The 24,911-nt window shown below is 42.0% G+C and overlaps 1 protein-coding gene across 2 annotated transcripts in view; it reads right to left on the reverse strand.

Moving 5' to 3' along the window:
* Ltn1 (listerin E3 ubiquitin protein ligase 1) overlaps positions 1–24,911 on the reverse strand; it is a 57,431-nt gene continuing 32,520 nt past the window's right edge. The window contains exons 18-31 of one of the 2 annotated variants that reach the window (XR_015632713.1): positions 24,211–24,315; positions 23,266–23,383; positions 22,318–22,460; positions 20,462–20,597; positions 20,212–20,356; positions 19,069–19,282; positions 18,457–18,694; positions 18,010–18,084; positions 16,129–16,315; positions 7,829–8,000; positions 6,448–6,668; positions 5,621–5,815; positions 3,437–3,604; positions 1–1,760 (exon numbers count right to left, since the gene is read on the reverse strand). Coding sequence is in view for 1 of the 2 variants with exons in the window: in NM_001024235.2 (NP_001019406.2) it covers positions 1,698–1,760; positions 3,437–3,604; positions 5,621–5,815; positions 6,448–6,668; positions 7,829–8,000; positions 16,129–16,315; positions 18,010–18,084; positions 18,457–18,694; positions 19,069–19,282; positions 20,212–20,356; positions 20,462–20,597; positions 22,318–22,460; positions 24,211–24,315 (2,062 nt within the window). In the remaining variant the exon portion in view is untranslated. 2 annotated transcript variants of the gene reach the window in all.

Raw genomic sequence — 24,911 nt, forward strand, 5'->3', positions numbered from 1 at the left:
AAGGTTATAAACAAGATTTTATTGTAAAATCACTTTAAAAGGAAAAGAGTGATTTCCACAGAGCCAACACGCAATCCTTGTGACCAATGTGTCAGAGGCAGACATAGAAAGGTAAGAGTGTTGTAAGGAAGGGGTAAGAGGTAGTAGTCTTGCTATCTACACTACGATCTGTCTCTGAACCTCAAGACTGTAAGATAATAACTACTACACAGAAAAGTAAAACAGGAGACAGAAACCGACACTGCACTTGTAACCCACGCGGAGTTCTCACTCTGGACTATACTCCTGACCAGTTTCACACTGTATCAATAACACTCATTGTGACTAGTTGATGGTAAGCAGTAATTTTATTTGACACGAGTTGCACCCTTCTAATCGAACATTTGAAACACAGATGATGAACTGACTCTTGAGGTATCCTAACTACTAGATGTGCAATGGAAGACTGTGATCCAAGCTTCCACACTTTATACTGTGAATACAGCTTTAAAGGCAAGGGTACTGTAACCAAAGGCAGATCGTCACGTGTTTACACACTTCAATCCATTAAGACATAATTCCACCAGGTTTGGTGGTGAACTTTAACCCCAGCACTTGGGAAGCAGAGACAGGCAAATCTCTTGAGTTCCAGGCTAGTCTGGTCTACGGGATGAGTTCCAGCCCAGCCCAGAGCTACATTGTGAAATCCTATCTCAAAACAAAAACAAAACAAAAATTAATTTTACTCAGAACTATATCCTTCATTCCTGATAGTTTTAAGTAATTAGCTCCCCCAATTCCTGATTTGGTGTTAACTATGGCTAATGAGAATAGCAAACTCTGCTTACAAATTTACAGTCTCCTACAAGATTTTTAAATATTGTTTCTCCACACATGATTATACTTTAGTAACAATTTTCCTTTGATAGACTGCTACCATTTTACTTCACAAACTAATCAAACAACTGCTTCCTTTAGATTCCCACTCTTTGTAGTCTCACTGAGTAACAGATTCAACCAACACATTTACAGTTCAAATCTCATTAACATGGAAATGATTCTTTCACAAGCAAAAGATTAGTGTCAAGGATGTAAGTGATGAATTTCACAATTCTCGACAAAGCCCCTTAGAGTTCACTTAGTCCCTTCGTCATGTGAGATTTCGGAGGATGCTTCAAACAGCTCTGGATGAGGGTAGAAATAGCTCAGCCTCACTGTGTCATTCAAACTATGAAAGTCAGAGTAATCTTTAATTATCGTTTGTCATTAACAAAACATCGCTTAACGAACAAGCCGTAGTTTTACTGCAGATGTAAATCGGCTCAATTCATTTGCCTTACACCTGGACTGTTCTACAGCACAGACCAACACATTGGGTGCTCTGACACGTTATAATATAGTTTATGCTTTCACAAATTTCAGTTCTATAATTTAGAATATTTTTGAGAAGAGATATTTATTTTCAATTTTAAATATACAAAGAGATTAAGCCATTAATATAAATATTTTCTCTCAAATATGTAATATTCTTTTGTAAAAGAAAAGTTTCCAAAGATTTACAAAGCAATCTACAGAGAGGTGAGCCTGACTTGAGGGTCACACTGACAGCGATGGCATTTCTGTCATGCTCGTTGGCTTCACGCCAGTACTTCAAGATTGAGCCAAATCCATTCCCTCTGGCTTGACCTTCTGCAGGGACAACTTCCAATGAAAACACCTCAGAAAAAGGTCTCACGACAGAGTGGACAAGTGGACTTGTTGCTAGATGTAAACCATTTGTACTGAAAAAGAAAAGGTGTTAATGTTAAAGCAAATTTTTAAAGCTTTCTTCTCACATACACACATAGAAGGTAATCTATAGTGACAAGACAAAAAAAAAAAAAAAGAACAAACTAAGAATTTTGCTTCTCCACTACTTGGCATTTCCTTCCTTGGAGGTCTCACTGTTTAAACATAACAGATTTGATAGCTTGTTGGTAAGGTGAGGTCCAGCTTGTCTCCACTAGGTCATCTTCATGTGAATCCGGTGGTTATACGGTTTTGTTCTAGGGATATTTCATTTTTTTAATAACGGTTTTAGCTGACATTCATGGAGAGAATGAATCCTTAGAACTGTGCCACTAGTGAAAGGAAATCCTGTCTAGAGTATGTTTCTTTACAAAGCTGTGTCACATCATCCTTTGGGCCCTCTGCTGGAAAAGTAGAATCCAGTCTCAAATAATGCCTTTTAAATTGTATCCTCTAGTATTATAGATGTAGGACAGTACTGTATCATACCTCTGTGGATGTAAAATAGCTTGTACCTGCTTTATGATACATAGTAGTGACCATGCTTTATCAGAGCTGTTTTTAATGATGTTGCTCAGAATGTTTTCTTTCCAGATGATGATTGAGAAGCTAATTTAAAAAAAAAATGGTGCCAGGTACCAGAAGAGTAACAGAACTGTGCTGTTTTCTCGGGTTTTGTTTTTTTACTTTTTTTTTTTTTTTTTTAATGGAGTGTGCTGGATGTCTCTACAGTTTTGTTCAGATGACTGCAGAACCTGGAAAAGCTGTTGCTGCTGTTGATGCATAACACAGTGCTATTATTGGTCTTTTTATATAAATATAAATATATATATACAGATATATAATTTGAATTTTTTGAAACTTTAGCTGTGCTGTCAACTTTGGAAAAAAGTATCCCCGTTTACTGTGTTGAGTTGGCACTGTACAGAAATTAACAGCCATATTGGTCTAGAAATGTTGAACTTAAGTTTTTTCCATTTGTACAGGGGTAACACACTGTATTAAATATGTAAGGTCTTATCTACGTGGGTTTGATTACAAAAACTAATAAAGTATTCTCTAAATTTAAAAAAAAAAAAGAATTTTGCTTCTCATCTCCAAAATTAAGACAAATCAAATGTTCTTTCTGGAGGCTACCCTGTGATAAGAACTGTATACTTAGGCTCATGCATAAAACTCAGGTGGAAGGAAGACATATGAAGAAATGAGCTCCCTCGTGTCCTTTCACTGTGGTGTTTACAAAGATAAAAAGGCCCTGGTGCTGGAGGACCCAAGTCAAGTCCTGTAGCCTCCCACCCTGGACAGGATCTCAGAAGACCGCCAATCACTGGGAGCTGAGAGCCCTATATCAGAGTAGCCATTCCTTAAAGTGCTTTGACCACCATCTCAGTCAATCACTAATATCTTTTATAGATTTTGAAAATCCACTTCTTAGTGTCTCCCATAAACACACTGTCTTACGCTGTGTGTGTTGGCGTGACAGGAATGTGCAGTGACTGGGTCGTGGGTTAGAAGAACCATTTCGTCAGGTTGGTTCTCTCCTCCCATTAAGCACCCTTTCCCTTACCTGCTGAGATCACCTTACTGGTCCGACACACAAGCTTTGAAACATATATCACACATAACACATACAGACCACAAAGACTGTTAAGCGATTTCTCTGCCTTACCAAGCAAGCTGAGTGGAACTTTTTCTTGCATGTTCTACAGGCTTTTTTGGGAAGAGAATAGTTGAAACCGTGAATAACTGAGAAGCAGATCATACAATCTTCGACACCCTCAAAGCGTTTGTCTACGTTATTCTTCCACAACGCTAAGCCGTCCATGATACTTCCGTTCTGTGAGAAAGAGGGCAGTCACACACTAAACGTCTCCAATGGGTTTATTCAATACCACACATTTTAGGCTCAATTTTAATTATGAAAGAAGAGATTCTGGCTGATCATATTATCTCCTAACTTTCTTAAATGTTATTTTAAATTATCTCTGAATTTTAGAAACAAAAAATTTTTATCACTAAAGACAGTTTTTATAAGAAATCCTAGAGGTTAAAGGTTTAAGCGAGATTCAGGCAGGGGCACAGAGAAGTAGAAGAGAAGTAGAAGTTTATAAGTGAGTTGACCAAAGCTAAGGGAATATGAGAATCCCTTACAGAAACCCATACTTTATAAGCTAACTTAAATTTATTTTTTATTTATTTAGGTTTTCATTAATCTGAGAATTTTACATAATTCATTTTGATCATATCTACCAATTCCTCCCTGGTCTCCACTCAGATCTGCCCCTACCTACCTACCTACCCCAACCAAACTTTGCATCTTCTTTACAAAAAAGAGAAAAGAGGAATTTAATGTAATGCTATCTATGCATGAATGGCTGGCTAGGAAGGTCCCAGAGGCCCCCAAACAACAGAGACTGTTACAATTATCCCTGGATGCCGATCAGAACTAGGTAAGCAGACCAGTGTAGGTTGGGGATTTGGCCCTGGGTTTGGTCCCCAGCTCCGGGGGGGGGAAGACTAGTGTAGAACTGGGTGTAGAACACAGAGAAACCAAGCTGGAACTGACCTGAACACTTGCTCCCTGCCTTTCAGTGCCAGTAAGTGCTCTAAGGTCACTAAGGAAGAAACTGCCTTACCCAACACTGGACTCTACCAGGCAAGATGTGCCCACTGGTGCAGTGATGGCACGAGTGCTGCAAGGGTGGCCACAGCTTTCTCCCTGGATGTGTGTCCTGCTTCATAAGAGGGGATTCAAACCTGCTACTGTAAACCTGGTCAAAAGCCCATGGCCCTATTACTTTTATTTTGCTAAATGACAAGCATGTTTTTAACTTGTAAACATTTATGTTTCAAACCCTCAGATAAGTGATGTCCTTTCTCACGTGGATGGCAACAGAGAGACTCAAAGCTGGTCAAATGCCGAGAGAATAAGTGACTCGTGACTGAGGCATCCGAACCAACCACTCAAAGCTTAGGAAGAGGGGGCAGAAAGAAGGCAAGCACCAGAGACAATGGCTCTCTTCTGCACACGACATGGCTTGTGCACTTAGGAACTCACTGCAACTATGGTAGCCTGCACACAGGAGGTCAGTCCACAGCACAGCAGGCCTGGAGAACAGGACCTAGTGCACAGTGGGATGATGACAAGAAACAGATGAAGGCTGAAGGGAGACAGCTGAGAGCGAGTCTGGGATGGAAGCTGAGAATGGGCATGAAGAGACAGAGTTTATGTGTAAGAAACTGGAAAACAGAAGATAAAGAAACAGCTTTACTGCTTTCTGAACCAATGCATTAAGTGCTATGCTCTTAGCTTCTCTGAGAAAATTAAGTCATTTTGAACTGCTTTCCTAATTTTTCAACTGACCACTCAGCTGAAGGAATATGAATTTACAATAATGGAATGTAAACTTGCTTTAAAATAATTTTTATTGTAAAATACTTAAAGTATATACTTTACAACATACAAACAAAACTGGAGATTTATAATTAGTTTAAAGATCAAAGCAAAGTTGAAATGCAGAAATAAAAGAGAAAACAACTGAGAAAACATTAATCCAAGAATTTTTTGTTTGTTTTATTTGGTTGGCTGGTTTTTTGGTTTGGTTTGGCTTGCTTTGGTTTGGTTTGGTTTTTTCCCAAGAGAGACTTTCTGTGTGTAGTTCTGGCCATCCTGGACTTGAACTCAGGGATCCCCCTGCCTCTGCCTCCCGAGTGTTGGGATTGAAGGAGTGCACCAGCATGCCTGGCTTTATCCCAGAAGTTTTACTTCCACACTAAGCAGGGATCTCTGTGCCCTGCTGTGCTCTCAGACAGCGGCCCTGTGGTCTGAGAGGCCGTGAAAGCGGACGCGTACCTGGTGGGTGAGGTAGGTGCTCAGCTGCAGCATCCAGTTGCGCCACTGCTGCACGGCCACCCCGACTCTTTTCCCGCTCTCCACTGTTATTGAACCCAGTGGGTAGTTGGAAGGCAGCTGTATGATGAGTTCAATGACTATGTCTTCGATGGTGTAAGTGGCCATCACTTCTCGAGTAGTAGCTCGCGCCTTAACCTGCAATACGATGGGATACAATTCAAACAAAGGTATTTTTTCTTTGCCAAAACAACTTCGAATTATTATTATTCAAACAAAACACTCTGATAGCTCAACTAACAGCTGAAGACAACACAGGAGAATAAGGACATAAAACCTGCCATTTATCTGATACCAGGCATTTAACAGTAGGCTTAAGAGCCTGGCGTGTGGCAGAGGTGATGACGCATGCCTTCAATCCACGCTGTCTGAAGGCAGAGGCAGGTGGATGTCTAGACTGGTCTCCATAATGAGTTTCTTATGAGCCAAGGTTACAAGTGAGACTTGTCTCCAAAATAAAGACTTTAGCATGCTTTCGAATGACTTTATTACATTTACAGTTTGTCTTACAAGGTATGCTTTGTGCACAGAAAGTATCTAACTGTAATAGGTTTCAACACAGGAAAGCACTGTGGCGCAGTCAAATGATAAGAGCAGTAAGTGTCACCTGAATGTCTACTATGTCTTTCTTAGCACAGAGGAGTCAGAAAATAAGGTAGTTAATTTTCTATCTATTTTGAATCAAAGGTTACAACTTCTGATGAAGTAAGCAATGAAAAACAGAAGTGCTATTCATTCATCTAGGAAAAGCCAAGCCGACAGATACTAACCGTCATGCCATTGAATAGCTGTGTGCTTGTCTGTACAGAAGATATTTCTTGAAAAGAAAGAACACTGCTGACATATTTGCTTGTAAATCTATCTACAATATTGAAGACACGCTTCTCACTGCTATTCCACCATAGCCTAACCATGGCAGGCAAGTCCTTTAAAGTCATGTGATAGACTGAACATGCCAGGTGTGGGATATGATACGGCAGTGTTGCTGTTTCTGAGGAAAAAACAAATTCCAAGTTAGTGATATGTACTTCTCCCTAGAACAGCAGACTAACAGAATTACCTTAGAAAGCCACCGACATTACTCAACAATAGTGTGGTGCCTCATAAAACAGGGAAAGGCCCCAACTCCAAGAGGATTAGCACCCTCCCACACACTCAAACTGATCAAGAGGTAGGAATAAAAATCCCTGATACAGAAATGTCTCACATAACAGAACACAAATGAAATGGGATAGCTATTTTTAAAAGAGAAACACTTAAGGCTATTTTGTTTTTTTAATTATAAAAATAAGTTGCTGGGGTTGGGGATTTAGCTCAGTGGTAGAGCTCTTGCCTAGCAAGCGCAAGGCCCTGGGTTCGGTCCCCAGCTCCGAAAAAAAGAAAAAAAGAAAAAAAAAAAAAAAAAAAAAAGTAAGTTGCTTTCTTTATTGTCTCAAAGCTCACTAAGCTGCTGGACTGAAGTCCTAGAAAAATCATCCAATCCTGGAGAGATAGCCCTGTGGTTAGGGATATTTGTTGCTCTTGCAAAGAACCTAGAGTCCCAGCACCCACATGGTCACTCACAGCTGTCTGTAATTCCAGACACCCTCTACTGGCCTCTCTGGGAAACATAGTGCAGATGCCCTCGGGCAAAACACTCATCCACATAACACTCCCATCTTCACCCCATAGAGCATCCTTGGTTAAGGATGTTTAGTTCTTCACAGACAGTTTATACAGACAGATACACTGCATTTCTGTCTCAACTAAAACCTGAGTTTCCAGGTGAAGAACGTCAACTTCACTTTAATTTTTGTTTCACTGACTGAATCTAGATAGCTAGGTATAGTGGCACATGCCTTTAAACCCAGAAGACCAAACCGGTCTTCAGGGGTCTGAGGCCATCCTGCTCTACAATGAGTCCTGGGCAAGCGAGGGCCAGAGAGTAAAACCCTGTCTCAAAAAACAAAAATTAAAAAGAAAAGATTCCTAAAGAACACAGCTTCAAACTCGAATGGAATTCTTATCTCTAAGACCCAGCTATGTGTCCTACTAGATAAATGTGGGGAAGCTTGCATTGTGGCTGAGACTTCCCACTGGGATTGTCCTCCACACCTCCAGGAAGTTTAGTACAAAGTCCCTAAGAAGGATGCACCCGTGTCACTCACTGACCTCTAATACTCAGCTGAAGCTCCTCGGTGAAGAAGGTCTTGGGGTCTTTATTTGACACCTCAATCGCCGTCTCTCCGTAAGTAGGATTTTCTGGCATAAGTCTGAACAGGTGGTAGAGTAATTTGTTCAGACTCTTGGTTTTCCGTAGGTACATTGAATACAGAGCACGAAGCTGGCGGAAAGCAAAGGATGCATTAGTAAAGGCAACTAAACCAAGACGAAAGAACAATGACCCTGAATGGATCATACAGTGCTACAGAACAATGCACTTCCAGTGGTGGAATTACACAGGAGAGGTCTGTGACGTGGTTCAGTGGCAGAGCACTAACATGCTCCAACACGGTCTGAACAGACATGGATGCATGGATGGGGGGAGGGAGAGGGTGAGAGGACAGAGAGAGAGAGAGAGAGAGAGAGAGAGAACGCATTATTACAGGAGCACTCCTAGAAATGAGACCTACACCTTCTCTCTTCCCTCCTCTCTATGACATGGACTGCACCTTTCCTCCTAAGCCAGCAGTGTCCCTCCTCACTGTTAGATACAGAGTTCTAACATCTTTCTCAAATCAACTCCCTATCAGTACAGCCGACATTGGTTTGCAGCTCTATTTGAGCCAAGAATATGTAGTTGCCATTCCCCACAGATGACTAACTCGTGCCCTCCACACATTCCTTCCACACCATAGTCTTAATCTGGCAAATTCCTGAGGAAGACCAATCACATTTTCGAGGTTAACTTTACTCTGTATCAAATATTACAGCATTCTTTAAGAACAGAATGCAGGAATGAGTAGCACAAAATGTCATCAGAAGTGTTTCACCACCAATCAGAAAATTCTAAATAAAACTATGAATTTCTAGCTGCCCTTGAAATCAAGAGACTCTGGCACCATGTGAGCGAGACCCCGGAACTCTGTGTGATCCTCATGTCCTAACTACTTGCCTCTCACTAGCACGGCCTGTGTTCATCGCAGCTTTACTGCTTGGGTCTCAGCAACAGTTCCATGATGATTCCTTCCAGTGGACCACACAGCTCACAGCATAAGCTGTAAGGTCTGGAGCTGACTCTAAAGACGTGCGATAAAACCCCTCTGCAGTGGAGAAATCTAGAGACAGAACCTTTACAGCAACAACACACCAGCACAGGCCTTAGCACGCCTCCTGAGGGACCAAGTCACATGATCTGTGTAAAGTACGTCTACTGACAATTAACCAGGAGAAAACAACCAGATAAAAACAAACTGCATGGCACACTACAGACACACAGGTTAACTGCTTTTGTAAAGCATCCTGATCTTACAATACACTTTCATATATAAAGGAATAAAAGTAAATACAGAAGTCAGTGAGATGGCTCACTGAGTGAGGGTGCTGGTCACACAGCCTTGTTCATACTCTCCGTGTGGACTCTACGGTTCAGTGCACACTGCATAAGCCAGTGTGTTTGTATGGACCTGTCATCTCAGGACTCAGGAGCTACAGGCAAGGGCTCAGAAGTGCAAGCACATCCTCCACTACCCAGGGACTCTGAGGCCACTCTTGGCTACATGAAACTGTCTCAAAGCATAAACAAGGGCAGAGAAATGGCTCAGTGTTAGGTGTTTGCACTGTTCTTTCAGAGGACCTCAGCTCAGTTCTCAGCATCTGTGTCAGGGACCTCATAACTACACGTAACTCTAGTTCCAGAGGCTCTGACTCCGTGGGCACCCACCACTACCACCACGTATATACCTAATTAGAAATTAGGAAAGTCCTTTAACAGTTAAAATAATAGTATTTACATGTCTGTGGCTATGTTTTCATGTGGTAATGAAATGTCTGTAATCCCAGCATTTGGAAAGACAAGTAGAAACACTGCCACACGTTAAAAACCAGTATGGGGCTAGATAAGTCCCAAGTCAGTCTGGTCACACAGTGAGACATTTAAAAGAAAAGTTGTAGAGAGGGCTGAAAAGAAGGCTCATCAGACAAGACCACTCACTGCTCTTGCAGATGACTGGACGCTGATTTCCAGGACCCATACTGGGCAGTTCACAGCCACCTGTAACTCCAGCTAAAAAGGATCTGACATCCTATACCGTCTTTTGGCCTCCAAAGGTGTCTACACTCACAATACCAAGACAAACATGTAGATACATATTTAAAAATGAAATAAACATTTTTAAAACATTGGATCATATATCATTAGGATTAATATTGTGAAAATGGCCATCTTATCAAAAGCAATCTACAGACACAATGCAATCCCCATCAAAATCCCAACACAAACAAAAACTCAGAATAGCTCAAGTAATCCAGAATAATGAACTCCAGAAGTATCACCGTCTCAGATCTGGTTGTAGAGAGCTGTAGTAATAGAAACAGCATGGTATTGGCACACACACACACACACACACACACACACAGGCACACGCACAACACACACACACACACACACACACACACACACACACACACACACACACACACACACAAAGATTATGTCAATTAGCTGATAGAACTGAAGACCCAGAAATAATTCCACACACTTATAAACACCTAATTTTTTAAAAAGCAGCCACAAATACCCTATGAAAGTTGGCATCTTCAACAAATAATCTTGGTCAAACCTGGTATTTGCATGTAGAATGAAAATAGACCCATATCTTATTATTCTTTAGAAAACTCATCCCTAGAAGAGAAAGTAGGAAATACTAACACAAGAAAGGACTTTCTGAACAGCACACCAATCTCACAGGCACTAAGATCATCAATATATAAATGGAACCTCATGAGGCTAAAAGGCTTCTGTACCACATATGACACCATCATTAAAGCAAAGCGGCAGCCTACAGAGGGTCAGTATCTAGACTATACAAGGAACTAAAAACAAACAAACTGGGCATCAAGAAACAATGACACGAATTAAAAGTGAGGAATGGAACTAAATAGGATTCTCAGTAGACGAGAATGGCTGAGAAACACTTAAAGACACGCCCAACATCCTTAGTTCTTAGGGAGATGCACATCAAAACTACTCTGACATTTCCTCTTACCCACAGTCATAATGGCCTAAGGTCAATAAAACAACCACAGAGTCTCGAAAGCATGCAGGGGAAGGGGAACACTTATCCACTGCTGGTGGGAGTGCAAACTTGCAAAACCTCTACAAAAATCAGTGTGGAGGTTTCTCAAAAAGCTTAACACTGACCTACCACAAGATCCAGCTACCCCACTGTTAGGCAGACACCCACGTTATTACAGAAACACTTGCTCACTGATGTTCGCTGCTGCTCTGTTCATAATGACCAGACACTGAAAACAGTCTAGATTTCCACCAAGTGATAAATGGGTAAAGAAAACATCGGTACATTTACACAATGGAATGTTATTTGGCTGTTTATAAAAAGTGCAATTCTTAAGTTTATGGTAGATGACTGGAGACAGAAGCAATCATCCAGTGTGAGGAACTCCTGCTACCTTTTAAGCTTTAGTTGCATGTGCTTCAACAGAAATAGCCACAGAGGCCAGGTAGCTAACAAGAGACCAGGGAGAAGAGAGACCAGGGAGGGGAAATAGGATACAGTATTATGTAGAGGTAAAGGCAAGACTAGGATAGGAGGGTTAGGGAGAAGGATGGGAGGGAAGTATAAAGAAATGAACGTAGAGAAAGCTAACACTAAAGGCCGAGCCCTTTGAAAATCCATATGGAAACCTAATACTATAGATTCCTAAAACATGTTTAGAATATGGAACTATAATGGCCCAACCAAATGAGGTAGGCCACTAGGTAAAACCTCCAGGGACAGGAGTGGGTAACATCTCCTGAGTCACTGGCAAAGGGGTCCCATAGAGTACCCCCCAAACATCCCAGGCTGCTTCCAAGGCTACTTGTCACCCTCCACAGCCTGATGGGATGGCCCTATTGATGATCAGACTTACATCATCCAGCATCCAGCATGGAGACATGAAGCTAGTGGTCCAGCAGAAGCTTCGTTTGCACTGAGTGGTGTTCATGGTACTGGAAGCTAACATTGCATGCTAGTGGAGAACCTACAAGAGCCACATGCCTGAATGACATACTGGGGCAACAGTGACACAAACTCATGGGGTGACCAAGCTTTGGGGTCATTTGGGTTTGGGTGGTTGTTTTGGTTGTTTTGGTTTTAAGGCCTATTCCCTAAGACGGAACCCACACCTGAAACTGCCAACGTGGCCAAGAACCTGACACTAGACAGGTCTTGGCAGGCCCAAGGGAAAACGCACGTTTATTCTGCTAAAGGAATACAGCAATGAGCCCTAATGACATACTGCTATACCACTAGATTGGGGTACCCCTCGGCCCCTATCAGAGGAGCTTCTCCCTTGTAGGAGTGGAGAAGTGTGCAGAGTTGCTCAGCCCTAAATGAGATGCCTTTATCAAACCCCTTCCCTCAAGGCTCAGGCAGGGATGTAAAGAGGCTACAGAAGAGTCGAAGGGGATGGATGCCATCCAGATAAACAGGACGATACAAACAGACTCCCAGACACTGTGACAGCACACACAAGACCTGCACGGGGTTAAGTCAGACAAAAATCCCAGCTCCAGAAGGGGAGATGGACACAAGAAGTTAGTTGTGATACACAGGCTGGGCCTAGGCTTCTGCACATCTGTAGCAGATGTGCAGCCTGGTCTTCATGTGAGTCCTGCAACAACTGGAGTCGGGGTTGGTCCTGACTCTGTGGGCTACATGTGGATCCTTGTGGGCTGCCTTGTGGGACGGGATGTACCTAGTCCTTCAGCGACTTGAGGTGCTAGGGTGGACTGGCAGCAGAAGGGCCTCCCTGTTCTTAGAGAAGAAGGGGAAGGGGCTATGGGGAAGGGGTCTTGTGAGAGGAGGACTGGAAGGAGGCTGCAATCCGGATGTAAAATAACTAACTAAACAGATGGATGGATGGATGGATGGATGGATGGATGGATGGATGGATGGAAAAAGAAGTTACTTGTGATTGATACCCCCTATGAGAGTAAAAATCAGTCTTCTACAGTAAGAGGCACTGTTTATATCAACTGCATTCCAATTCTGTCTTATGTGTGTGTATGTGGGGGAGAAGAGTTGAGAGGAAAGAATATTACTAAAATATATTGCCTATACATTTTCAAAAAACATTAGATGGAAAAACTTTATCAACCATATCAATGGGGAGAAACATGAATCCTATTTTGGGGTTTACAATGCAAGAGAAATGAAAACTTATCTTCAAAGAAAAGACACATTCATGAATTGCAGTAGCATTGTTAATCATAGCCCAGAAGTGGCAATATCATAGTTTATCAACAGAGGGACAAATGTGGCAATATACACAACAGAATACTTTGCAGCCGCCAGGAAGAACCTGATGGTGGTCCTCACAAATCCAAGCCTGGCTACACAGTGAACCAACCTAGGCAACTTAGTAAGACGTAATCTGGAGATGGTGTGGGGGAGGGGAGAAACTGGGAAATGACTGCTAGGAGCCACAGTATGTTCTGGGGACTAAACTCTGAGGATGATAACAGCTTCCTAACTAACTAATCTAAAAACCTGAGGTTTGCACTTTACACAGATGAATGAATGTCACAATGTTAGAGTTAGAGCTCTCAGGAAAGATACAAACATTTACTGGAATACTGCACGGCACCCAACAACCCTATGTGACTGTCATGTTTTGAAGTAATACATATTTCCGCCAGGTAATGGCAGCGCACACCTTTAGACCCAGAACTTGGGAGGCAGAGGCAGGTGGATCTCTGAGTTCCAGGATAGCCAAGGCTACAAGGAAAAGCCAGTCTCGAAACAAAAGAAAACAAAACCAGCTAAACAGACAAACCCATATACTTCTAACCAGAGGAGGAAACACACACAGGACTGTTTCCAGTTCAATCCAGTTTGCTAAGGGTTTCTTGAGAAGTTAAGGCATCCCATGATTCGAAACCATTACACTTTTTTTTTTCTTTTTTTCAGAGCTGGGGACTGAACCCAGGGCCTTGCGCGTGCTAGGCAAGCGCTCTACCACTGAGCTAAATCCCCAACCCCTACACTTTTTTTTTAAAAACTGTCTCAGTTCATTTCAGAACACAGCTAATACATTTACTCTTCTGTGACATTCTGGCTGGCTTGTTTCTATCTCCTTTCACATTTCAGGCTCAATCATAAACGCTGCTCGTGGACACGGCCTGCACAGGTCTGCAGCAGTTGGGGTCTTAGAGCTAACAGAAGTAGGCTCGCACACCCATCCTAACCCAGAAGCTATTCCCAATGGAGAAGCTATTCACTAGCAAATGAATACTTCGTTTTCTCCAAGGAAGTCCACCCACCACAGAGACAAACTAGTCTGAGGGGTAGGTCCCAGGACAGAAGGAGGTGGCCAACGGAAACAACAAGGGCATCTTCAGAGGGTTTGGTGTGGTTCTCTCTCTCTCTCTCTCTCTCTCTCTCTCTCTCTCTCTCTCTCTCTCTCTCTCTCGTAATATCAAGTCAGAGCACTTTGCTGCTTGTTTGTCAGTTTTCCTACTTTCAGGTCCCTTGTGTGTATCCTGGGTTCCAGTTTTGAGTATTTATGGGATTACTGAGTGTGTGAATGTGTGTATGTTTCTTGTGCTTTGCCTTTGGCTACTTTTCTTAGATGCCTGCTTGTTTTATAAGGAGAGACAGAAAGAGTGAGGAACTAGACAGGAAGGGAGGGGAGAAAGAGCTGGGAACAGTGGGGGAGGTAAGGCTATAATCAGAATATATTGCATGAAAAAAATTACTCTTTTTTTTAAAGATTTATCTATTTATTATATATAAGTACACTGTAGCTGTCCTCAGACACACCAGAAGAGGGCATCAGATCTCATTACAGATGGTTGTGAGCCACCATGTGGTTGCTGGGAATTGAACTCAAGACCTCTGAGAGAGTAATCAGTGCTGAGCCATCTCTCCAACCCCAAAAACTTATTTTCAATTAAAAACAACGCTGCTGTTGCTGGCACTGTGATACACGCCTTTAATGCCGGCATCACAGACGGAGGCAGAGCTTGTGAGTCCCAGGCACAGCCACACAGTGAGACCTTGAATTTAAATTTTAAAAAAGCTTCTGCACAACCTTTTTGGGTTCCTGCCTATCTTGAGAATCAAAGCCATGGTGAATGTCCATTTCCCTGAGATAAGGAATATGATGACGTTCAGATGACAAATGCTATACACACCAAACTCTGAATCTGCTGTTAATTTCTGGACATCAATAATACTTTAGGAACAAATCTAAAAGTTCCAAAGGGGACTCTAAGAATACATCAGCAAATGACAGTAGCATAAGAACTAAACCTAGGAACAGGCTTGACAATAAAATATTCTGCTTAGCAACTAGATCAATGTTGTCCCCAGTATAATCCTCTCCTAAAATGCAGACATGAGAACACACACTTGGCCTGGCATAGTGGCAAGAGTGTGCAAACTGATATATCTGTACTAAGGCACGGGTATAAGCGACAACATAAAGTATAGTTTAAGAGTTCTGAAAAGCTGACTGGAAAAGAATGCATTTAAGTACATTTGTGTGAGGAGCTCTCAGCTAAGCACTTTTGTATTGACTGTAAGAGAAGAAACTTACCAAGGCTGATTAAACCAAAGTTTGACATCAGATTAAGTGTCCACTTGTGACCCCAGCACTCGGGAGGGTGAGGCTGGAGGATGCACATGTCTTAAAACCAATATGAGAGCAAGGTCATGTCTCAAAACTGACAAAAAGAGTTTTGTTGTTGTCTTTCTAAAGAAATAAAAGTTAAAACTGTGCACGAAGGCACACACTATAATACTAGAAGTGGGGAGGCTGAGGCAGCAGACTGGAGTGCAAGCCCAGGCTGGACTGCATAAGACTCTGTCTGACAAGTGAAAGGAGTGTGAGAGCAGAGGAGGGCGGGAAGGCTGAGATGTGAAATAACAGAGACACCTAGCGGCCGATGCAGCAACTGCACGTTGCTAGTCTATTATGTGAGGCTCTTTGCTGGATTAAAGTTTGAGGAAGTACCGCTCAGCACAAAGACTGTCCTCAGAACCTGTTCTCAGTGATGTCACAACTACATCTGGGCAGCAAGGCGGTGACTTCCAAAACAGCACCACCTAATCCCGACTCTCTAATCACCACCAGAACAAAGCCAAATCATACAAAGATCTGTCCTACTAGTACAGAATTAGTTGAGTACATTCTGTTAGGAGAAAAAAGAGATTACCATTCCCAAGATTCAGTGCTGGGGACAGAAGCTGTCACAGGCTTTAACCCACAGTGCCCGCCAGCACCTCGGCCCTGTGCTTATTTACCTGGGACGAAGCAGCTTTGAAGAAAGTGAGTATCAGCTTCCAAGTGAGGAGGTAGCCCAGAACGTAGCAGAAGTCCTCACTCAGTGGCTTAATGGGAACTATCTGGCCCACAGGGACACAGCCCAAGACATTCTCCAGCAGTTCCTCCTGAGTGCTGAGGAGAGACATCAGCGCGGCCGGCGGTGACCTGGGGACCAAACATCACACAGTACTGTTTACCTGACTCTTAACAAATGAAAGGCACCTAAACACTTCAAACTTTTAAAAAAGAAAATCTTCCCCTAGTTTACAAAAAAAAAGCCCATGCTGTAGAAAGACGCTACGTGGTCAACACCCAAATGCAGCTGTAGAACACACCTATCCCAATTTTCTGTTTCTAATTAAGAAACAAGTCACACCGCCAGAGATTTCTGTCAAAACAGGTCAGTGAAGGCTAACCGAGCCCTTTGTAGTCCTGTACCAAGAGAAGAGGAGACATTGAGTCTCACCTTACTGTGCACCCTACTGTCTTACTTTACAGTTACAACATCACCACAATTCATCCAAAGGATAAACTTTTGATCAGAGTATCTGTATTCTACAAAGTTGACATTCCCATTAACTCAGTACCATTTTCATGTGGACTAAGGGGTCTTAGAAAGTGAAGTTCTCCTTGGCCTCTCAGAATCTTCTCCTCAGCCCTCTAACCTCGCTCTTTCCTTTAGGTCTAGTGCTACATTTCCTGATGGCTTCCTGCTGCTTGAGCATGAATTTAGGCTTTCTCCCAGCTTCCCCACCTCATGGCTCAGGCCTTCTAGTGTGTAACAACTGCCCTACTATCCCTCAAACATCTCCTGACACTGCTTTCCATACCGCCAACCGATACTGTCATCTAATTCTGGGATGCTTCCACCTCAGCTTGCTTCTTTCTGCAATTCATGCTTTATCTCAAGTCACAATCAGCTGATGCTGCCCTGAATCCTTAGTGACTCCATCTTCACAGCTGTACATGGTGTATGCATGCATGTGTTTGCCCAGACGCACATGCACACATAGGTCAGTAGAGGACACTGGTTTCTTCCTTTATCACTCTCCAGCTTCTTTCCTTCAGACAAGGTCTTCTCACCGAGCCCAACACTCAACACTCACTGCTTAGGCTACTCTTACGAAAGCAAGATCAGGGTGCCAGTATGGGGTAACTGTACATCTGGCCACACACAGCTTTTATGTAAGTGCTGGGGATTCCAACTGAGGGGCTCTTACCTACTGATCCAGTTCCCTGGCCCAAGAATCCCATTTTTTAGGCCATCTCTTATCCTGTCCTTAACGACTGTTCCAGATCCACCAGCAGCCGTCAGAGTATAAGATCCTTAAAAACAACTGCTTACCTGCCCCTCAGCACTGATGCTGTGTGTACAAAGGATCGACCAATAGATACCTGAACTGCTTCATTATTCCACAGCTACCATAAGGCCAAAGAGTTTAGACTAACAGCAGCATATTGAACTATGATCCAGGAGTACTTAGGAGAGAATACAGGGGTAGGGGAGACTGCTCAGCCGTCACGAGCACCGAGGCACCAGCCCCAGCACCACGTGGCATCTCCCAAGCATCGATAATTCGGTTCCAGGGATGTGACAGACCTCTCTGGCCTCAGGTGGACACAGGAGCGAGACGGGGGTAGAGACAGGAGAATGCCAGAGGGTGGCAGGGTCAGCCAGCAGGGCAAATTGCAGCAGCAAACAAGAGGCTATCAAGACAAGATGGAAATCGAGGACCAACACCCTAAGATTGTCCTGTAACCTACACACACACACACACACACACCATGGCACACAACTGCACTCACACAAACACACTCACAAAAGGTGAAATGAAAGCAAACAAGCCAAAAACCCTTACAAGGCTGGCTCCTCCTCTTCATCTCCATAGGACTTGAGATTGTCCTGGTCATGCTGCGGCAATTCAGCCATCAGTCTGAAAAGCAGAGCATGGCTTTTAGAGCATTTATAACCCATTGTCTGTTGCTCACTTGTGCTTCAAGGCCAACAAAGCGTACTTTGTGGTGAGTCTACACTTAATAATTCCTTTCCAAAACAATTACTTATGGACAAGATTGTATAAATAAGAATTACAAAGGGACAAAAATGACATGGTCAAAACTTTAACCACTCTATAAATAGGATATATATATAATCCAGTCTCCTGTCTCACTTAATTTTTTAAAGATTAAAAATGCAATCTAGGAGCTGGAAAGGTGGCTGTGTGGATTAAATCAAAACAAAACAAAAACACTAAGTGTGCATCATGCTTAGAGAGTAAACCCTTATCCAGCTATGGCTGTCTCACTTGTAGAGCATGTGGTAAGCGGCAATTTGCACAGGTCTGGCTCTGAAGAGAAGCAGTGGGGTCAAAGTATTCAGCAAAGTCTGGAGGTGCTCTGGCAAGTTTGTTTTCTGGCTGGCAACCAATCTCTTGGGGAGCTTGTGACTCAGCAGCTGGTCCTTAGAGATGTATGTTAGCGTTTCACACATGGGTTTCAGCACTGCGTTCTGAAAGGACGTTTCAGACAGGTCTTTGTTTTCTCCTGGTATTGAAATGAAGAAACACACACTACTCATGAGAACACAAGTGGGTTGATCAAATGAAAACTAGATTCAAACATGACAAGTCCTCACTGGAAATAAACTGTGTTTCTGTTACCCTCAACTGTTATAATGGTCTCTATTACACTTTTTAAAAAGGCATAGCAGTATAGAGGGGTTCTAATGCTGTCCTCTGTTGAATTATAGCATCTTAACTTGCAGCAGTTTCTCAATACCAAACCATCTTTTTTCCTGTCATGCTGTGTCTGTACTACAATGCAGCAGCATAGAGACCGCCTCTAAGAAACGAAGCCCATTTTACATTTTTCAACAGCCATTTTCAATAATTACCATTATTATGCCCCTTTGCACTTACCTGTGGCATTTACCAAAAGAGGCAATAGCAAACCGTGGATGCCTTTAGAGAAAAATTCTTTCCACTCACTGATTAGATTTACAGGAAGATTGTCAACAGTATCTGGAGTTATCGAGTCAAAAAAGGCACTGAGGTCACAGGCCAGATCAAAGCTGACACAGGCAAACAGCTGTACCAGCGGAACACAGTACAGGGCCTGGTTCTCACTGGCTGTCTACAGAAAAGAGAGAAATAAAACAGGTAAGCAGGCTGCTACCCCACACAACAAGCAGTACAGGACAGAGATCTTTATCATTCTCCATCAGAGATGAATGGCAGAGGAGGGGAAGAGGAAGGAAAAGAGGAAAAAAGGTGCTTGTTGAAGTTCATAGTTCAGGAAAAATTCATGCATGTTTGCATCAAACAACTTTCAAAAATACCAGGAATTTAACAATTATTAATGAACAATTTATTCTGAAATGAACTTTTTAAGCTTGTAAAGTATGGAAGAGAATAATATTTGCATTCACCAAGTACAATACATTAAATACACATGCTTCAGAGCTCTACCAGTTGAACATTAAGTTATCTTAAAATAAAAAAACTCAGAAGGAGATTGGAGCTAAAATGCCAACTCACACAGTGGGTAACCAGTCAAAAGCAGACTTGGACCACGTCAGTCCTAACTGACTTTGCTGTCCATCTCAGACCTACCTCACAGGTGACTGTTTTTCTAGTTACTTGGGTTCATGTAAGAACACCAATTCCCCACTCAATGCCATTATCTTTCATAAATTCCTTTGGTCATACTGTGCAGTGTGCTTTACACCCCAAGAGACAAAAACAAAAACATAACAAAAAACCCAAACCGTGCCATAATGAAATCTAACCTGAAAAGTCTGTGTTGTAAAGACTAAGTTCAATCAAGTGAAGAGAAGATTTTAAATGCAGTTTGGAGATCACATGAAATCACTATCGTTTTTCAGGTCTATCCAGCAACAGCTAGTGCAGGAACAACTAGGAAGCATTTTAATGTTCTTTAAACAAAGTATTTTACATGTCTTCTCCACAAAGGAACTAATCGATTTAAAATCAGAATAAAGGGTCAAGACGCACAGTATGTGCGAAGACCCAACAGAGTGATGACACGTCAGGCTAATTTACCTCCAACCAAGCCAACATGGAGCACATGATGAAATCCCATTCGCTCTCTGCTAGCGGGTACGAGCAGTACTTCAGAAACAAGGAAAGGAATCGCATGATTTCTATGTTTAAACCAAGGACCTCAGGACTTGCTTCCGATAGATTACTGTGATGAAGGCAAAGACATTCAATTAGAGAATACCCCATTTTAAACCAGGCATGCATAAATGATGTGGGCCCACATTTTATATAGGAATAAAGTATCACCTACCAACTGAAGAGAAAAATATCTTCATGCTGTTTCCTCCAGCTTGTTATAATTTTTAATATACCATGCAATAGCTGTTTGTCATCTATACTTCTGGTTTGCAGGCAAGAATTGAAAATGGCAAGATGTCCAAAAGCTCCTAAAGTAAAGTGGGAATGATGATGCACTGTAAACAATGTCTATAAAGCAAGTCTACTTTGGAAAACTGAAAATGTACTGTACAAGGTCCTAAGTCTCCTTGAAGAAAGCTTTAGGCTGGTGTGATGCCCAGGCCTGCAACCCAGCTCCCTTCAGAGGTAGAGGAAGGAGGATGCTGGCATTTAGACCAACCTGGGCTGCACACAGACTGTGTGTATAAATAATTAACAAAAATAACCCATGTCTAAGGCATTACACTAAAGAGTCAAGAGAAGAGCTCGTCAGTGCTATGGGCACAGGTGTGTCCCGTGCCCACTGAGCACGTAGTTCCGAATGGGGAACTGGAAAGAGAGGACAGGAATACACACCATTGGACTTTACGAGTCTTTTCTACTTTGTATACAGAAGCCTTTTGTACTTACCTTTCAAAAACAAGCAAACAACAAAGACACAGCTATAGAGTAAACCGTTAAATGAAGTAGGAACAGAACATATAGAATTATATAATTAATACACTCACTCAAAAAGCACATATGCTTTCTGGTAAACTTTTACATTACAAGATATTCAAACTTCACAAAATAAAATACAAAATGAAAATCTTAAAGAATTGTAAACTATACGATCATAAAATGCAAAGTCTACTTTGAAAGTCAAAATCTTTCTTGAGCAGTCCCAAATGAATACCTTTAAAAATGGCTTCTACGAGTGAAGTTACACCAACCAGCTCATTGACTTCACTCCTGGAGGACCCTACCATTTCAAAACCCATCCTCTTATTATCCAACATCCTTTGTTCCCAATGTCAGTTAATGAACTATCTGCACTCATTCTGTGTGCTAGGAATGCTCTTTCCAAACCGCATACATGCTCAAACATGTATACTCTAATTTGCATACATGCTCAAACATGTATATTCTAATCTGCATACATGCTCAAACATGTGCATTTCAATCCCCATACAAGGACATTCCAATCCACATACATGCTCAAACATGTATACTCTAATCTGTATACATGCTCAAACATGTACATTCAACATGGCACTTGAGGGATTTTTGAGAAATTAGCCCTGACACTGGGCAGCATGGAAACTTACTCCTTTCTGCCATTCCCAAAGCAGTACATGATGCTCTGCTACAATCAATTACAATAGGACGTAACATGACTTGTGTCTTTGTCTGTTTGTCTGTCTGTCACCCCCCCTGTCTCCCCCTTCCCAACAGGAACTGCATGGAGATGCTTATTAAATCAGTAAACACATGACCCAACATAGTGCAGAGTTCAAAAACTTTAAAATACTACAAAACTATTCTTTTACCTTTCCCTGTTCAGTCATTGGTTGACTAGGGAGAAATGAGACGTAGCTTTACAACGCTACACAGGTGAAGGTTGAGGATAGAGCTGCTCAGTGGCAGAGAGCTTGTCTAGCATGCAGAAGGCCCTAGATCCCCCGTACCATGTCAAGATCAGCCAGAGGCGGAAAGTATATGATTATGGGACTCTTAGGTATATAAATTTCCTCACAGCTCTAGCACTTCTGTTCAAAAGTGCTAAGCTCGCCCCTACAGGAATTCATGGGAAGCGTTACCAACCTGACAGGTAACAGAACTACAAGGCAGAATGACATGAGCTCCAGGACACTCTGACACTTGCACATACTCAATCCTTCTCTTATCACAAGAAATAATTAAAATGTAGAATATTACCCAGCAACCTACCATTAATACTGCAAAGGTCTTCTTTAGTCCAACCCAAAAAAGCAGGAATACACTGAGCACTAAATTCCTTCTTTTCTTCTTTAGACAAAAATGGACAGAGACTTTGAATGGTATGCAAATTACCTTCTGTTAGAGGGAAGAAGCTGCGTAGAGAGAAAACATTGTGTATAGTTATTCTGTGAGTGTGGCTACTTCACAACATGATGTTATTCAGACCATTCAAAAGGAACGTGTAAGCTCAGTGCATAAATACTTGTCTAGAAGAGGACCCATCAGACTGATGCTAACTCCACATTTCTATTTTGCATTTTATTGCTTTTATCTTTGCTGCGTATTTCTCATTTTTGAAAAGAACATTTATACCTTTTCTAGAGTCTGATGATTTTTACCTTTTATTATTATACCAGTGGGCTGGACTGCAAACAGCCTAATAGTGGGATGTGTTGGTGTGGCATTCACAAAGTCACGGGATCAATGAATAACATCAAAAAACTTAAGCAAATAAGAGCCCAAATGCACTCTGCAGAATGGTACCAATGAGTAAAACAAGCATACACATCATAAGATGTTGTCAGGGTTTTTTTTTTTTTTTCTTTTTCTTTTATTACTTCCTATAAGTGAATCAAGCTATCTCTAAAAAATTGCTTAATTTTTAAATAAGATTTAAACTGAAATCTAGTTAGCCCACAGAGCATTCTATGTAAGTCAGAAATTCACAATGCTCGTTGGTAAGTCTTGGCCAAGCACTGATCAGCAGGCTGAGCTTCCCGGCATGCCCCAGTCTGCCTGTCTTACAGATTCACTGTCCTCTGCCATGCACTTTCACACTGGCCCATTACTCAAGGTAAGAGGAGGGGCCACGGAGATGGCCTACGGGATTAGAGCATTTACTGCTCCTACAGAAGACCCCAATTCAGTTCCCAGTACCCACATGGCTGTAACAATCACCTGTAATCTTAGTTCCAAGAGATCCGAATGCCCTCTTCTGGACTCCATGGGCACCGGGCACACACATGGTGCACATACATCCATGTAGGCAAACACTTAAAATGAGAGTTAAATGAGTCTGGGGAAAAGAGTAGAGGTTGTGAGACCAGGAGGCCATGGAAAGGAGGCCAACAAGGGAGCTATTAACAAAAAGAAAAAAGAGGAGCAACTTTTTCCATTTCATGCAACAAATAAGGTGCTATGTTAAAAACAAAGTTTTCCTATCAGTTTTATTTTATTTTATGTGTACTAGTATTTTGCTCAATTGTCTTTGTGCACCACTTGCATGCCTGGTGCCTCCAGAGACCAGAAGTGGGTGTCAGATCCTCTGGATCTGGAGTTACAGGTGGTTGTGAGCCATCACGTGGGTGCTGGGAACTCAATCCAGGTCCTCTGAAAAAGCAACAAGGGCTTGCTCTTAACTATGGAGTCATCTCTCTAGCTCCCTACCAAAGGAATCTAGTTCTGAGAAAATTAGGCTTATACTTTGTTTTTTTCTGAAAGAAGCATAAAATTTCAGGAAGCATCAAGTTAGAAATGCTTCAATCAAGAGAGAGAGAGAGAGAGAGAGAGAGAGAGAGAGAGAGAGAAACAAAAGCAACAACAACAACAAAAACAACCTTGTTAATTCCAGCACTCAAGCAGTTGAGGCAGGTCAGCCTAGTCTACAAAATGAGCTTCAGATGAACCGGGGCAGCATAGTGAGACCCTGTCTCATAACACAACAAACATGTCTCCAATCAAAGCCATTCAAGTCTGTTCAGTCTTTAGTTCTCATCTCCCTTAATTCAATCCCCTCATTCCCAAACCTTGCTTCTCTGATCACTATACTGTTTGCTGACCACAGACGGCCAAAGTAACCCACTATAATGGTAAACTGACAAGTGGAAACATAATTACGAATACCTTTCTTTTCTCTTATAATATGGTTTTACTTCATCAGATGAAATACTTCGGGAAAGGATCAATTTAGCAATAATAAGAGACCAAAGTGTGCCATTTTTTCTAGATCTAAAAGAAGAGGCAAAAATGAGTGTTAAATACAGATATATAGATATAGATTGGATCGATCATTCTGAAAATTGTTAAGATTTTAAAACACTGATTATCCAGATTCCTTCTAGAAAGTTAAATAAATCTGGGTCACGAAGTCATCTAAAAACTTCAAACTCAACTGCCACTAATTACCCAAAGGACTGGGAGTTAAGGACAATGGGAACTGAGCTCTCACTCCCAGGCAATAGCAAAGTACCTCAAGATCCAACAGGAGAGATGCCCTTAAACACCTAAATTGAAGACCAGAAGCCACATCTGGGAAAAGGCTGTCTCACAGAGAATAACTGAGTCTCAGTGAAAGACAAAGAAGCATTATTAAATGCAGAGGGAGGCTGCTAGCTCTCCCTCTCCCCTTCCCATTTTGTATAATCCATTTTCCTCATCTGGAAGAGAAACTCATAGCTACAACATTAAGAAACATCTAAGTTACAGGTACAATGAAAGTACAGATTTAATTTGAAAGCAATGGGAAGATCAGTCACATGTAACAAATTAAAACAATGTCTTCATCCCCCATAGACTCATGTGTTTGAATGCTCGGCCCATAGGGA

This window comes from Rattus norvegicus, chromosome 11 (assembly GCF_021556685.1).
Source record: "Rattus norvegicus strain SHRSP/BbbUtx chromosome 11, alternate assembly SHRSP_T2T, whole genome shotgun sequence".
Classification (NCBI taxonomy): domain Eukaryota; kingdom Metazoa; phylum Chordata; class Mammalia; order Rodentia; family Muridae; genus Rattus; species Rattus norvegicus.